Source organism: Rhinoderma darwinii, chromosome 3 (genome assembly GCF_050947455.1).
Source record: "Rhinoderma darwinii isolate aRhiDar2 chromosome 3, aRhiDar2.hap1, whole genome shotgun sequence".
Classification (NCBI taxonomy): domain Eukaryota; kingdom Metazoa; phylum Chordata; class Amphibia; order Anura; family Rhinodermatidae; genus Rhinoderma; species Rhinoderma darwinii.
Window position 1 is genome coordinate 26,847,424 of NC_134689.1, and position 17,488 is coordinate 26,864,911.

General features: G+C 40.4%; 1 protein-coding gene across 2 annotated transcripts in view; it reads left to right on the top strand.

Moving 5' to 3' along the window:
- The window catches only part of CAMK2A (calcium/calmodulin dependent protein kinase II alpha), a 164,849-nt gene that overhangs the window by 76,922 nt on the left and 70,439 nt on the right, over nucleotides 1-17,488 (top strand). For both annotated transcript variants that reach the window (XM_075856171.1, XM_075856172.1), the window contains exons 4-6: nucleotides 9,995-10,049; nucleotides 11,854-11,919; nucleotides 13,168-13,240. In XM_075856171.1, coding sequence (XP_075712286.1) covers nucleotides 9,995-10,049; nucleotides 11,854-11,919; nucleotides 13,168-13,240 — 194 coding nt within the window. The remainder of the gene's footprint in view (nucleotides 1-9,994; nucleotides 10,050-11,853; nucleotides 11,920-13,167; nucleotides 13,241-17,488) is intronic.

Consider the following 17,488-nt stretch of genomic DNA (forward strand, 5'->3'; position numbering starts at 1 on the left):
CATCCTCCAGCAATGCCAGGCCTCATCCAGCAGAACAACGTAGCTGCACGATGATGTCATCACTCTGACTGCATCATTACTAAAACGCCGAATGGCGAGGCAATCTGTCCCTCGCCAGGCAGCGCTGCACTCATCAATTGTGGCCGCATCCTAAGGACGTGGATACAATTGAGGGCAGGGGTCCGGACACAGCACTCACTAGAATGCCGCAGTTCCTTCAAACAGCTGACCGGTGGGGGTCCCGAAAGTCGAATCCCCATCAATCAGATATTTATGGCCTATCCCGAGGCTAGGCCATAAATTTTAGCTCACCAGGACAACCCCTTTAAAGTGAATCTCCAGTCTTTTCTTGATGCCTTCAAAATATCTACTCTTCCCAACCCCGTTCTGTCTTCTTCTATGACATCACCCTGCCAAACAGTGTGTGTTGGGTTTTAAGCTATGTCCTCCCTCTATGGCCAATGAAAGCAAGCAGTGATCTATAGCAGGTGTGGACATAGGCAGCAGAGGGCCCCACCCTGTGCAAGAACAGTTTATGGGCCCCTTGCTCTCAATTCATAGAGGATCCCTTTTATGTTTCTCCAACAATCCACCTGTAATTGTGAGCTATGAAATTCATTTGCTCAGTCCCTCACATGCATGCTAGCTGCCATTGAAGTAGCACATGTGGTATATCCACCCAAGTCAAAAGTCATGGTCACAGCTGTAGTTGTGACAACCCATGTTGTTGTGTTAGCAGCTATAAGCTACTAGCCAGATTACTATCAAATAAAATGTTTAAAGGGTACCTATGGTTTCATAAAACTCCTGACATGCTCATCTCGAGGACAAAAGCAGAGCGGTGTACGGACTCATAGAAAGTATATGAATCCATGGACAGACGAGTAAAGCCAATCACAGCCACAGGACCACAGCATATGAGCACTTCTGCCTCTTTGTTTCAGCGATTAGTGGGTGTCTCAGGACCCGGACCCCACTGATCAAAAACTCTGACATGTCAGGAGTTTTCTGAAAGTATACGTACACTTTAAACCCCTTATTAAAGAATCTCGAGCATGACAAATAAATTGTTGGGTCAATAGTGTGCAGCTACAGGCACAGCAAAGCATCTGTGCATCAGAATTGTACCAATATCATGCTTATATGTTGGAATGATGTTCTGTAAGCAGGATGTGGTAATGGGACCTCTGTTATCCAAAAAGTTTCACTTTTCACGGCTCAGTCCATGGAACAATATGCCAAAAGTCTAAGGGATCATCCAAATGCGCAATAAGAATTGATTTTACTCGTGGACCTCAGTTTTCCTTTCTAGTTTCTTTTGCCTTGCTACACTCCTGTCAAGGACTGTGACAGCTTCCGAGTGGCTGTATCTATTAGGCAGGAGGGCGCAAACAGCAAGAGTAATTAAGTAAAAGTCCTGGTTCGGTAAACAGATGAATGACCATAGGTAGTTATGTCAGGCAGAGACGTAGTCAGGAAAAAGCCCATGTTCGGTACACAGATAAACAGCAATTGGTAGTTACGTGAGACAGAGAAGAATTTAATCACAAGCAAAAAACCCATTAGTCTGAAAAGGAGTTACTGCAAGGTCCAGATTTATTTAGGAGCCGCAATGGTGAGACCAATCAAGGCAAGGAATCCGGGATGGCAGGAATCAATAGAGGCTAGTGTAAAGGATCTGCCAGGCACAACTTCTGTGTATACGCCCATAGGTAATCAGTCTGCACCTGAGTCTATGTCTCTGAGACTGACTCCATCTTCCACCACTCAGGATGGCAGGCTTAGGAGCGGGAGAGCCTATCGCAGCCTGGTCAGACGGAGCTAGCTCCCGCCCTCTGTCTATTTATACCTGCCTTTCCTGTTCCTCCTTTGCTTGTGATTCTTCTCGTGTGGTTTCCTGGCCCAGCTACAGCTTCTAACTATTTGATCCTGCTCCATACTGACCCTGGCTTACTGACTACTCTCCTGCTCTGCGTTTGGTACCTCGTTCACTCCTGCTTTGACTCGGCTCGTTCACCACTCTTGTTGCTCACGGTGTTGCCGTGGGCAACTGCCCCATTTCCCTTAGCTTTGTGTACCCTTGTCTGTTTGTCTCGTGCACTTACTGAGTGTAGGGACCGCCGCCCATTTGTACCCCGTCGCCTAAGGCGGGTCGTTGCAAGTAGGCAGGGACAGAGTGGCGGGTAGATTAGGGCTCACTTGTCCGTTTCCCTACCCCCATCATTACAGCTAGACATTAAATTCATCACTGGAGAAATTCACGGCACCAATGGTTCAATGAGAAGAGCTTGTGGATGGCACGCAGGAATCTTCAGGCTCAGATCCTGACGATTTTGGCCAGTATACTTCTTATAGTGGACTTTTGGCTGTAAGCTAAGTCTATAGAAACTGTAGGAAGCCCCACAACACCGAAAACCTGAAGTAACTCTTGACAAGGCCAACCCAATATCTGAATATTAGACACTAATTCTCTGTGGGTATCAACCATAGCTTTTATTTATTCATTAACTGGTTCCCGACCGCTGGCTGTGTATTTACGGCCAGCGGTCAGGGTCCTTAAAACCCGTGCCATAGTCTATTTACGGCATGGGTTTTAACTTCCTACCCGAGTGATCTGGCAGCTGAATGACGGGTTTTCGTCTGTCAGTGACTGCCGGGGACCCTGAGGAGAAGATAAAAGCAGCTTTCGCTGCTTCTGTCTTCTCCGATCTCTTTTACACATCGCTCAATGCGCGCTGTGTAGAGGAATAGAGGCAGCGGCCGCGCCGCTGTCTCTATTGGTCCCGGTGATCATGTGACTGGTCAATCATTGTCGTAATGCTAGTCCCGAGCTAATTACCCTAATATAGACATGTAACATATTAAAATTTCTGGTAGACAATGATGATCACAAATAAAAGGTCTATTTTAGGGTAAAACTATGTTATTACCAAAAAAAATAGCTGAAAAGTAAAAAATCTTATTTTTTTTTTACTATTATTTTCAAACTTTAAGCCTAAAAATTCTAAAATAGCAAAAAGGATGTGTACAAAAATGATAAAAAAAGAAACCTGCATGGTCTACAGAAAAAAACATCGCAAAAATCACGTCGCTAGCCCAACAAATAAAAACGTTATAGCCATTTAACTAACGCGTGCTAAAAATGGCTAAACGGTGTCTGGTCCTGAAGGCTCAAAATAGCCCAGTCCTAAACTGGTTAACACAGGTAATTAACCAGCAGATGCTAAAGGCATCCTATGCCAAGAACTGGTAGCCCGGCAGTATTTTTGTCCTTTGTGTCAAAACTCTAAACTGCTATATTAGCATTATGTGTATGCCATGATTTTCAACAAAAATAATAACACAAAATCAGTAGAACTAGAAAATTCCATAAAAATGACCATGCCAATAAGGGAAGGCGGTGATGTCCTAAACTTGCTTCTGGGCCCATCAGGCCTTTAGTTCTTTAGGTACTTTCCTAGAATGCTGTGTGACTCCCTGGATGAGCTGGTGCTGTACCTATAGGAAAAAGGAACAAATATGGTTACCAATAATGCTGTAAAATGCCATATTTGCATGGCCGGTGATTTGCATGACGAAAAACCAGCATTTATTTATTTTCTTTATGAAGCATGTGACACATTTATTATTTAATATGAGATCCGAAAAGAAGGATGTGGGATCAATGAATTTTTTTGCTACAGTAGGAAAGTCTAATGAGCTTCTTAGGATATAGTATCTTGGGGATATCTACGATTTATTCTACTTCTTTCCCTATACATTGTTCTTGCAGCCTAAACACATTGAAGAAGCTGTCATATTTTCTTCTGCTACTTAAATAATTAGTAACTTAGGTGACACATAAAGGAACAAAGAAAGCTTGAAGACTGGAGCTCCAGGGATAGAAAATGAGATGAGGCACAAAGATTTTGTAAATTAAGCAACTGCTTTGGGTTTAAACAAGCTCAAGGTCACTAATAATTGTGAAGAATAAAGCACCAGAAAGATGCCATTATAATGTCATTGCCACCCTTGAACCTCTGCCCAGAACACGGCAAAGGCAACACTTCAGAATATGAAAGTGCCAATGCTTCAAATATATGTATATATATATATATATATATATATATATATATATATATATATCCCTTTAAACCTTGTAAGGCACAGCACATTTTTCATATAAATGCATAGGATGGTGGATAAGAAAATCCAAGGACATTGTAAAATGACAAACTACGGGCTTGACTAAAAACATATTGTTATCGTGTGTTAATATTCTACAAATTTGCATCAGAATTTAGAAATACAGCCCCCACATTTATTATAATAAAATACCGGTATATCATGCTAATGTATCTGGCTGCTAAATTCCTATGCTTCCAGATAAATGTACCTGGATTGAAGCGTGGGCAGGCGATGTACCGCAGATATTATCACACCTGCCTCTGCTGCCAGCACCCCCGGAGAAGTAGGTCACATTGGAGCAATATCTCTCTAGGGATGCCGGTTTGAAAAGATGAAGGTTGTGTTTCACTGTCGGTCCTGGAGAGCTACAGGCAGGCAGCAGCATTGCATTTTGACAGCTCCTTGACAGGGAAGATTAGTATTGAAACTCATCTACCTAGACAATGTGATGTTTGCCACTGACAGAAGAACTCATGCAAAAACCTGAAGTAAACTGTGTGTAAACTCTGGCCAAGGCAGGGTGAACAGACTAAAGTAGTGTTCTCAACTTGTGTCCCTGCAGTCCTGATCTGGACACATATGTTGGCAAGAGATAAAGATAAAGGATGGTCAACTCCCTTTATCTGCTAAATAAGCCCTAAAGGAGTATGTGAAAGTGGATAATCCCTTTAAGAAAAAACAAGTACAAACTCGCCTACAAAAATTGCTGTCCCTCTGAAAAAGTTTTTTTTATTCAGATGGAAGCAAAGACATTGTGAGAATTTTGGTGGGATCCATTGACAATCGTCTCTGGAGAACGTCAGACCGTTTCCAGATTGAAACAAGGAACTAATACAGTAGGCATGATTTTACAAGTTTGATCCTATTTTTTTTTTCTCATAAAGATAATTCGCACCAGAGGTGTCTGTCAGCAGCTTATCTTCCATCTTTATTGATCATGCATGTTGAAGGGTTGTCTTTTTATAACACCCCATTAGGAAATTCTGAGTTAAGAGGGTACCCTCATTTGGAACCTCATCTATTAGAGTGGAGGGTGGTTACAAAAAGCTCCTAAATTAAATTAAGAACCTTGTAATGCTTGATTTCTCCTGCAGAGGCACTGCAGGGAAATGCTGGGAACACTTTCAGCACTGCCATATTTTCCCACAGATTACAGCTGATCGCAGGGGGTTCCATCAATGGGACACCTTATAAGCAGCTCATCATTAGGGATCCTTAAAAAAAGAAGGGATTATCAAGTCACCCCCACCCATGGCTTGACAAAGGTAGAGTATGTCTCCTAATCTCAGTGGACCCTTGTTGCTGCCTACGCTTTCATAACCTTAGCCCTGTAAAATAAGATTCATTCTCATTCACTACTATTGCATATCTGACCACTCGGCTTCTGAAAGGCAAGGATGATAATGATTTATTTTAATAAATCTGTACCATATATTTCAGGCATTTATTTGTACTATTCAAATTAGACAAGCTCAGCTCTGCTACATTTGCAACTATAGTGTTCGATAGAGATATTCTGTGAGTTTTTATCTGCGGACTAGGTCTGTGGACTAGGTCATATCCCGATACTCAGAATACCTCCAGCATCTTCTTAATAAGGCTCCTTTTCTTTAGTATATGTGTGGCCGTTACCTAATAAAAAAATTTTTTTTAACCTCAAACTGATTCAATGAAGAGGTCAGTGATGTCAACATTTTTACAGAATTTACATTTTTAAGTGTTCTGAGGTGTAAATAGATTACAAATTTCTAAATGTCTCCAGTACAAATTACGCGATGGGGCCCAATGAGTATTACCCACCCTGAGAAACAAGGGAACTTACAGTACTACAAATAGTTGAATAGAGTATATTAGAGGTGCATGGCTAAGTGTATTTTGGAAGCCCCAATCGGTGTAAGACTGGGGTGATATGGGCCCACCAGGGGGATTTATTTTTAGGGCCCAGATACACAAAAAACTGAAGGACCCTTGTGGCAAAAAAAATACTTTAAAGTCAGATGGGGTTGCCTATTGCTGGAAATCATGGGTCAATTGTAGCTGAGCCCTAGTATTGTGTCAGAACCTGGGCCCACAAGAGGATCCTCTGGTTCTCTGATGGGACAGTCCAACCTTGGCCCCACTAATGATTCATCGCCAGAAACCCCAATTATGGAAACATAAAAGTTCCTTCTGCAGCAGATTTTCTAGAAGCAATCTAGATAAAATCTAGTGTCCATGACGTGTGACTCACGGAAGACTGAATACAATTGTATTAAAGGGTAACTAAATGTTCAACAAACTTCTAACATGTCATAGTGACATGTCAGATGTTTTGATTGGTGGGGGTCCGAGCACTGAGACCCCCAACAATCGCTAAAACTAAGCATCAGAAGTGCTCGTGTGAGCTCCTCAGCCGCTTTGTTTTTGTTCGGCTTTTTCCGGAAAGCCGAAGTACAGGCTCATAGACTTTCTATTGAGTCCGTACTCCAATACATTGATTTCCGTAAAAAGCCGAACAGACACGAAGCGGCTCAGCACTTACACAAGCACTCCTGCCGCTTTGTTTTAGCAATTGGTGGGGGTCTCAGTGGTTGGACCCCCACCAATCAAAACTTCTGACGTGTCACTATAACATGTCAAACATTTTTTGACCGTTTATTTACCCTTTAACTACTCCACAATTTTTAGACTCGAGATGTAAACAAGAATGTTGATATTCATTGACAGCAAGTAGAAACTTCGAAAATGAAGCACAATCTATATTAGGAAGTTGAAGAACTTTTACATTTTACAGTGATAAAGCTTTAACCTGAAAAAGGCCATTGAAGCCGTTTTTGTTGTATGGAAATGAATGTAATATAATGCCATATGACAAACTCAGCACTGCTACGTTTACAAACTGGGATCGGCTACATCTTATATACATTAATTATAGAGTAGATATATATGTCATGCATGACAAATCGAAGTATGACGTGACTGACAGGGTGGGCTGATAAGTTGGAATATATACATATTTCAGGTCATCTTATATCTTGCTGTCATATTTCAGTTTGTCATCTACATTTGGTTTTCACGTTTGACATTACTTTCCCACTCCCTCCCACCTGCTCTCTGACAATTATGGCTTTCTTTCATTATCTTACATGTTAAGCAAGGTAAAATCCGCCTCCATATTTTCTGAAACGATCAGCTCGGGACCAATTTGTTGAGTACAGTCTTACTTAGAAGCTTTTTAGTTACAGTAAAAGACAGCAAAGAACTCTCAAATCCTCCGGCTCCATCTCCCCGAACACCCTGAAACTCCAGAATGCAAATGTTATTCATTGTAAAAGGTAACAGTCACATCGAAGAGGGGGTAGAGCCCAGTGATTTGGAAAATTAACTGGAAATAGGAGCACAATTGGCAAAACGTTCCAAATGTCTTTGTGTGTGGAGAGCTGATGTTTTGTAATCACGGCAGGTCTTTGTAGAGGGATTTTTAGTTCCCCTCGCTGTGTAAGTGTAGTGTGTATGATAGAGGAATTAGGCTACAATTAACATATCCAGTGCTAATTGCCAGTCTTCGAACCCGCAATCGGGTGGCAGCATACAGAAATAGCCCAGTATTCCCTCGTTGTGCATTGTGACAAACATTACTATTAACATGTCGCTGTATGGAGTCCCCCTCCTACACTGTCCTCCCCTCACAGTGTGGGGTTTTCCACGGTCGAAGGGGGTTAAAGACGAAACAATCGGAGTTGCAATTACGTAATGAAGAGTTCAGATTAATGAACGCCTCTCCTTTGCTGTTCTTGTTTCATAAATGAATACATAAAAATCTATTATCTGGTCCTGTGATCCTCAACCGTCTCCAGGATGGATCCCCAAGTGTCAGTACCTTACTATTCTGGGATTCTAAGTGTCACTGTAGTAATGTTTTGCTATCCTGCCCATCAAAAACCACAGGAGTCTAAATTGAAGCCAACTGATTCCAGTTATCATCAGAAAATAGCATTGAAATCAATAGGGACATGAAAGGGGCTGTCTGGTTTAGAAAACCCATTAATAGTGAGGTGTCTCCCTTTCAGAAGCCTCATCTATTAGCCAGAGCTGAGATCACCTACAAAGAGTGTCTTTCAATATGGAGGACCCGGCACATCCGTGGATTGCATTGACAGCCCATTAATTTCAATGGACACTATGTATACCTTTTTTCCCCTGTGGTGGTGCTCCAGGGGAGTGGAACGCCCACACATTTTACAGCTGATCACTTATTATCGGGAGACCCTTCAAACTAAAAAGGTTTGTTCAAAGGGAACAACCTATTCCCTTTATGTTTTGGTAAAAATTATTTGCAAAGACACACCCCTGTCTATATAATGATCAGAAATAGTGTTATTCTTCATGTACATACACATGATAGCGTATTCTGAAAAGTCTATATAAGGTTTTACAGCTGACAATGCATATCAGAGCGAAAACCAAGCCATAAGGAGGAAAGATCTGCCTGTAGAGCGCAGAGACAGGATTGTGTGGAGGCACAGATCTAAAGAAGGGTACAAAAAAAGTTCTGCTGCACTGAAAAGTCCCAAGAGCACAGTCACCTCCATAATTCTTATATGGAAGAAGTTTTGATCAAACAGGACTCTTCCTAGAGCTGGCCACCCCACCAAACTAAGTAATTGGGGGAGAAGGGCCTTGGTAAGAGGGGTGACCGAGAACCCAATGATCACTCTGACTGAGCTCCAAAGATCCTGTGTGCAGATGGTAAAAACTTCTAGGAGGTCAACCATCACTGCAGCACTGCTCCAATCTGGGCTTTATGGCAGAGTGGCCAGAAAAAAGCCTCTCCTCAGTAAAAGACAGATGAAAGCCAGCCTGGAGTTTGCAAAAAAAGTACCTAAAGTACTCTCAAGACTGTGAGAAACCAGATTCTGTGGTCTGATGAAACCAAGATTTAACTTTTTGGCCTCAATTCTAAGCGTCAGATCTGGAGGAAACCAGGCACTGCGCATCACCTGCCCAATACCATCCCTACAGTGAAACATGGTGGTGGCAGCATCATGATCTGGGGGTGGCACAGGCAGAATGGTCAGGGTTGAGGGGAAGTTGAACGGAGCAAAGTACAGAGATATTCTTAATGAAAACCTGATCCAGAGTGCTCTGGACCTCAGTCTGGGCCGAAGGTTCACCTTCCAACAAGAAAATGACCCTAAGCACACAGACAAGACCACACAGGAATGGCTTAGGGACAACTCTGTGAATGTCCTTGAGTGGCCCCAGCCAGAGGCCTGACTTGAACCCAATCGAACATCTCTGGACAGACCTGAAAAAGGCTGTCCACCGACGGTCACCATCCAACCTGACAAAGCTTGAGGATCTGCAGAGAAGAATGGCATAAATTCCCCAGATCCAGGTGTGCAAATGTTGTAACATCTTACCCAAGACGACTAGAGGCTGTTATCGCTGCCAAAGGTGCTTCATCTAAGTACAGAGTAAAGGGTCCGAATACTTATGTCAATGCAATATTTTAGTTTTTCCTTTTCAATAATTGAGCAAAGAACTAACATTCTCTTTTCACTTTGTCATTATGGGGTATTGAGTGCAGAATGACGGGGAAAAACAATATTTTTTTTTTATTGTAGCACAAGGTCTCAACATAACAAAATGTGAAAAAACCGAAAGGGTCTGAAGACTTTCCGAATGCATTGTAGGCACCTAAAGATAATTTCTGCAAGAAATGTAACTGTAGATTGTAATAACATGCAAATTATAGTCCTTCTAAATATTAATTTGTTTTGCATCATTTATTGCAGGCTGAGCTCATTTAATTTCATCAATTAATGTTTGCTCGTCTCTTTTGCAGTGAGACTACATGACAGCATCTCGGAGGAAGGACACCACTATTTAGTGTTTGATCTGTGAGTATGTATGTTCAGCAATGACGGCTCTGCTTTGCATGCAGCAATATGTGATTAGAATTCCAATGTAATTAATTTTCAGTTTAACCCCTTAATGACAAGTCTAAAAGGGCCTTAATGACCAGCTAAAAAAATGTTTTGCTTTTGCCTCTTTGCCTTTCAGCAGCCATAACTTTTTTATTTTTTGATTGTAGTGGCTATATTAAGCCTTGTTTTATGTGACATAAATAGTATTTTTTTTCCTGCGCTGTTTAGGGTTCAAATAAATTACTGTGGATGTTTTGTCATTTATTTTTCCGGCGTGAATATAGAAACAAGGGATTTTTGGCTTCTTTTTTTTTTGTTTATTTTTTATGCCATTCTTGTTTTACACTAAAAACCTGTTAAATGAATTATTCATGTTATTACGGTCGTGTAGATACCTAATATGTGTAGGGTTATTTCTAACCCCTTCCTGACCATCCACTGTCTTTTGGAGGCGGGCGTTGCAGGTCCCGACTATACGGCGACATCTTTTGGGATCGCTGTGGAAGAGGATAATGAGTTCTACAGTGAGTGATCATTCTCTAAGCAGGAGCTGTTACTAACAGCTCCCATATTTAGAGCCGCCTCCTGAATATGGCCGGGATCAGAGGAACCTCCATTTAACTTCTTGATCACCACGGTCCGTGACTGCGGCATGATTAAATGGGAGTCCCCCTTTTGGTCGCATCACCAGAATTCCTGATGGCCCAATCAGAGACCTGGGGACCTAGAATGGAACCCAGGGCTGTCTGTTCTATAGGCCTGGTGTAGGGGCACACTATGTGTTGCCCTAATAGCAGCCAGTATCATAGTAACACAGTGTAACTTATTAGTATACAGCAGAATGCTAACGCATTATAAGTAAAAAATAAAGTTGTTAAAAAGTTATCCCTTCATGGAATTAAAAAAATGTAACAAAAATTAATAATAATAAAGAAATGTTCACAAAAAAAGTCATTATTTAGTGTAAAATATATTTTATTGTCCATACATTATTTTAATAAAACTAAAAAAAGCTGTAAAACATCATTGTTTACTCCCAGTGGATAAAAATCTGTCCAGGTCATGTGATGGACACACAGCTGCAGGGTTGGTTACAGTACGGTTATCAGAGCTCTCTCTTGTAACGAGCCGTGCACCTGTGTGTCAGTCACATGACCAGGACAGATTTTTATCCACTGGAGGTAAACAGTGAAGGTTCCAATTGAATGACTGCAAGCAGAATTTTTAAAAACTGTGATGAATTGATACAGAAAGTATATTGGAATATCTAATTAAAGTTTTAATAATGCAAAAAAAATAACATGGAATTGCTAAATAACATAATACCTTATGTTGCTCCTCCTGGAAATGTATAAATAAATAAATGCTGTGTTTTACCATTCCCCTGACTTGACAGTGTCAGACTGTGTAGTGACATTCCCCATTGGCAAGGGGAATGGTAACATCCAGTTGTCAATAGAGTCATACATTTCCAGGAGGAATAAAAGAGGAATCATACAATGCAGAGTTCTAATACAAGATTCACCAGAATTATTACTTTATGGGGTATACAAGTGTTTACTAAATCAGACATGTCAGCCTTGCTGACAGATCCCTTTTAAGGAATAATAAATGCGGCAGATATTACGTTATAAACATCTATGATAGGTAAACGTTAAAAATATGAGTGTTCAGGTCACCAAATCAGAAACTGAGCTTCACAAATAATGTATGAACTATGATGTAGTGAGATGTGCCAGTTATGACAGCTGACCTCATGCGCGCTGTGTCTTTGCAGGGTCACCGGTGGGGAGCTCTTTGAGGATATTGTAGCGAGAGAATATTACAGTGAAGCCGATGCCAGGTCAGTGTCTCCTACAAATATCAATGCAGTGTCTGTATTTTTACTTAGTTCTTTGTAGTCAGCGGTATGCAATGACCCTTAAAAACATAAACTGGTTCAGAGCTGTAACGTGCAGCTCCGGGTCCCCGATGCCAAATCTCTACCTGAATCCACCACCTGTTCCGCTATATATAATAATGGCATGTTGTATAGGATCCATATACAGTGCCAGTTCTACTAATCTTTCCATTAATCCATGTATGTATTTCCAGGAGAGTCAGACATCTCACAGCGACACGTGTCCACGCACAGCCACTCCACACGACTACTTACAATGTCATTTTATACAGTTAGTAAGGTTGAAAACAACCATCTAGTTTAAATGGGTTGGCTGAGATCAAATAAAATGGCATGTTTTTCATTTTTCCCCCAAAAAAGTGCCACTCTTGTCCATGGGCTTTGTCTGGTATTGCAACTTAACCCCATTCAAGTGAATGGGGCTGAGTTGAATTCCGAGACACAGCACATGGGCAAGAGTGGCGCTGTTTCCGGAAGAAAAAAATAATAATCTCAGACAACCCCCATTACCCTATTATCCTGCAATGTTGATCTAGAGGAAGTCTAACCAAACCATACAACTTAATGGCAGTAATACTAGGAAAGCGCTGTGCCACTTAATCTCCAGTCAGCTCCATTAGGCTTTTTATGGACGCCCATTGACAATGACCGCCTGGAGAAAGTCGAGTGGAACCAACGTGTTAGCACAACAGTCAAAACACACCCATCGGGGATTGGGGACATATCCTAGCAATATGCCACCTATGTTTGTGATGCAACAACCCTATTAATGGATGGTGTAACAGGAACCTTTTGGGCCCAATTACTAAATCTGTAGCAGGTCCCACCAGCCATCAAGTGGCATTTATAGTACTGGCATCCCCTGTGCCACATAAGTCTTAAACCTAACCACTACCTATAGTTAAGACTCGATCTCAATGCATTTCTTTGGACAAAATATATCCATGGCACTAAGGTGTGTGGCTCAGGGTGGTAGCTATTGTGGATGAAGAGGGAGCAGTCGCACCCAGGCCCTGTTTCAGATTTCGCATTGGGGCCCAAGAGCCCAAGTTAGACCTTTTGTGTGCCTGAAGTTGTTGTCTGTGTCAAAAAATATATATATTTCCTTATTATTTTAATGTGCTTAGTAGCTGATAGATTAACCGGTTTTGCTTTCCTCTGCTATTTCACTGCACTTTCTTTTATGACCAGTCACTGCATTCAGCAAATCCTAGAGGCAGTACTGCATTGTCACCAGATGGGGGTGGTACATCGAGATCTAAAGGTAAGAGAAGAATTACACATGGGTGTATTATATAACATTTATCTTCCTAAATTAGAAAATCATATGTTGCAATTTTATCCGGTCTACTGGCATCAAACCTTCTAGTGTTTATAAAGATAACGCCATGATTATTAGTGCTCGTTTCTTTACATGTATTACTGTAGCATATGAGAAACTCAAATACCTTGGTAAGAGTCAAAGGCAGATACGGACAACAGAGGGCAACTGTGCAAGAATAGTGTATGGACCCCTAGTCCTTAAACTAGCCATTCAAAACCCCATTCCTTGCCCACTAGAAAATCCCTCACCAGTGTGCCAATACACCATAATTGTGAGGCATGGACAGAAATTAGCATAGTCCCTTCATGAGATCAAACAGATAGTAGGGAGCACTATTATTTTTTTTAAGGTAGACGTGCCTCTTCCCCCCCTCCCCCACCCTTGCCTGCAGAGCCACTGTATATCTATACAGGTTGCACATACAGTCTGCCCCTGGTAACAATGTCCCATTGAGCCACCTTAAGCGGGTTGTCTGGTTTGGACAATGTATTTTTTTCCAGAATGGTCCCTAACAATAATCTGCAGCTGAGACGCTGAACATTCAGCTGTAGATTGCAGGGACCCAGCATCAAGTATTCGATTTGCCTGTAGCACCACAACAGGAGAAAAGGAAGAATTACACAGTTCCCATTGAAATCAATAGGCTGTCCATGATGCCCAGAAATGCTGGGTCCTCCAGTGCAAGAGACACTTTTTTTAGCCGCTCTCTGCTGTGACTCATAGATGAGGGGTCTTGAAAAGGGAACCCCATCTATTAACTCAGAATTCCCGAATAGGATATTTGAAAATGGGTTTTCTAAACTAGAAAACTAATTTAACCCCTTCCCGCCCACCCCACGTAAATTAATGGGCTGCAGCGCTGGTCCTTGTGCCTGCAGCCCGTTAATCTATGTGTGCTCCTAATGGAGCGAACAGGCATTTCCCTATGCCTGGGATCTCCCAGTACAGGCTACTACTAGCAGCCTTAGTACTGGGGGAAAACATCGGGTCGGATCACAGCGGTGATCCCTGCCGATTAACCCCTTAAGTGCGGTTGTTAATAGCGACAGCCACACTTAAGTTGTTACAACAACATCCGCCCCAATGCGGCACAAATGCCGATGGTTGCTATGGCAACCAGCGACCTAACAAGGGCCTCCAGTCTACCATCTACTGATGGCGATTAGGTCTTGCCAGAGGCAGGACCTAATAGGCCGCCTGTCAATGTGAAACTGACAGGTATAATACCCCGCAATACATAAGTATTGCAAGGTATTAAAACAACAATCCAGAAGTTTGATCTTTAAGTCCCTAGTGGGAATATATAGGGATCAAAAAATCACATTTTCCCAAAAATGTTACCAATTAAAAACGACAGTTTGTTCTGCAAAAAACAAGCCCTCACAGAGCTTTCTTGATGGAAAAATAAAAAAGCTATGGCTCTTAGAATATGGCAACACAAAAACAAAATAATTTTTTTAAAACCGTGATTTTATCGTGCAAACACCGTAAAACATAAAAAGCCTGTATACATATGGTATCGTCGTAATCGCATCGACCCACAAAATAAATTAAATTTGTCATTTTAAATGCACGGTGAACGCCGTAAAAAAAAGAATAAAAAACAATAGAAGTTTTCATGGCCCAATTACAATAAATTCATAAATGAAACCTGTGGGATCAAAATGCTCACTATACCCTTAGATAAATTATTTTTAGGGCTGTAGTTTCTCAAATGGGGTCACTTCTGGGGGCTATTCACTGATTTGGTCCCGCAGGGGCTTTGCAAATGCGACATGACACCCGAAAACCAATCCAGCAAACTGGAGCTCCAGAAGCCAAATGACCCTCCTTCCCTTCTGCCGTGTATCCAAACAGCAGTTTATTACCACATATGGGGTATTGTCGTAATCAAGAGAAATTGCTTTACAAATATTGGGGTGCTTTTCTTCTTTATGCCTTGTAAAAATTGATAATTTCTACGTTTTATTGGGAAAAAAATGATTTTTATTTTTATGGACTAATTCCTCTAAATTCAGCAATCTTAAGATAAAAAGGGGGGATAAAAAAGAGAAAAAAAAGAAAAAAACGGCGCTCCTCTAAGGTGATATCGTTCTGGTATTTGTAAGATATTGAGTAACTTAATGAATGGAGCTCACCTTGGTGAGTTGTGCAATGTCGCCAGCACAACTTAACTTTGTAGCTTGTACATGCTTGATCACACTGTGCTTGCCTCTGGAGCCATAACCGCATGGGGTGAATTCGTGTCAGGAACTCCTCTCCTTGCGGTTTTGAAGTAATGCAGATTAGGAAGAAAAAGCTGCTCCTCTGAACGGGCGCTCAGGTGTGGATTGTACTGATGTCTTCACAAAATCGTCAGGGTGTATTTTCAACGATTTTATTATTGAAAAAGAACAATATAAAATTTGATTGCTGCAACGCGTTTCAACCACGCACTGTGGTCTTCATCAGGCTTATAAATTTGGTTACAATACATCATCTTATATACTTGTATCATATGCTTCACTTCCAGGTTAAACTGGCAAGGTGAAGGTTCATCATGGGTGTTTCAGCACAGGTGTGTGTATGTTTTTTCCTCAGACTGATTTTCTCTTAATTGCTATTTCTCCTCTTTTCTACCTTTTTAACCACCTATTTTCTGCCAAATGGTAGATATTCTTAGCTTTAGTGTAAAAGAGGATTGATTTTTTGTATACATATATATATATATATATATACATATACACACACACATATATATATATCTATATATATATAGATATATATATATACATATGTCCACATGCAGGTGACCGTATATTTCAAAGAAATCATCATCGTCCGCGTATTCTCGCCGCTGACAGACAGTGTGAGTACTCTTAGTTTCTTTGATAATTGTGTTTATTCTTTTTGATAGTTTTGATGCTATCCTTTATTCTAACTAAGATAATTGTATTACTGGTAAAAAATGCTTCTAGTTTCATTGCTGTTCGTTTGAATCTAATTGTCGGGAGCCAGGCGCTCCTGTTTTTTATGTATATATATATATATATTTAATTTTAAGAAGAGAAATATTCCCATTATTATTTATTCTTTGTAGGTGTATCACACTCAATCTTATCCTATCATTTTTGATACAGATGTCATTGTATTTTAATAGATCGTTCAAACTACACTTGATCAATTTTTTCATTGAGTCCATTTGGGCTCAAGGTCCCAAATTTAAATATCCAGAAGGACTCCCTTTTATTCAGGGTAGAGATTCTGTTGTGTGTTTTAACATTTACTTGTTCGATTGGGGAAATTTTTATTTTAGAAAAATCAGATGAATGGTTATATAGTAAATGCCTTGATAAGCTATGTTTGAGAAAACCGTTTTTTGCATTAAAGCGGTGACCATTTAATCTCTTTCTTAGTGTCTGGGTTGTTCTTCCAATATATTGCAATCCGCACTCACATTCAATCATATAAATTACATAATCAGTTTCACAGTTCATATAAGTATTAATTTCAAATATTTCTTGTGTTACATTTGATGTAACTTGAGTTTTTCCTTTGTTAATATTAAAACAACACAAACAGTTTCTTTTTCCACATTTATGGATCCCTGCCGGTTTATAATAATGATCTTGGGTAGAGGTGGGGATATTCGTTTTCAACCTACTAGGTGCTAATATATTTTTAATAGTTCTCCCCCGACGGAATGTTATCCCTGGTTTTATAGGGATAATTTTATTTAAAATCGGATCGTTTAAAAGTACATTCCAGTGTTTTTGCAATGCACTTCTAATAACATTATGATCTTTATTAAATGTTGTAATAAAATTGTTTGAATGTCTTTTCTTTAAAATATCTTTGTTATGTGCTATATGTACTTTTTCTACAAGGCATGCTTCTTGAGATGTATCTAAATTTTTTTGATACGCATGTTTAAGGAGATCTTGAGGATATTTTTTCTCCTCAAACTTTGCTTTGAGGATTTTGGATTGTTCTTTGTATCCATTCACTGAGGAGCAATTTTTTCTTATTCTCCTATACTGACTGTGTGGGATATTTGTTATCCATTTTTTATAGTGTGCACTTTTGAAATTTAAAAAACTATTTTTATCTGTGTCTTTAAAATGTGTTTTTGTTAAAAATTTATTATCAGAATGACTGATTTCTAAATCTAAAAATATTATTTTTTCTTTTGATATATTTTGTGTAAAT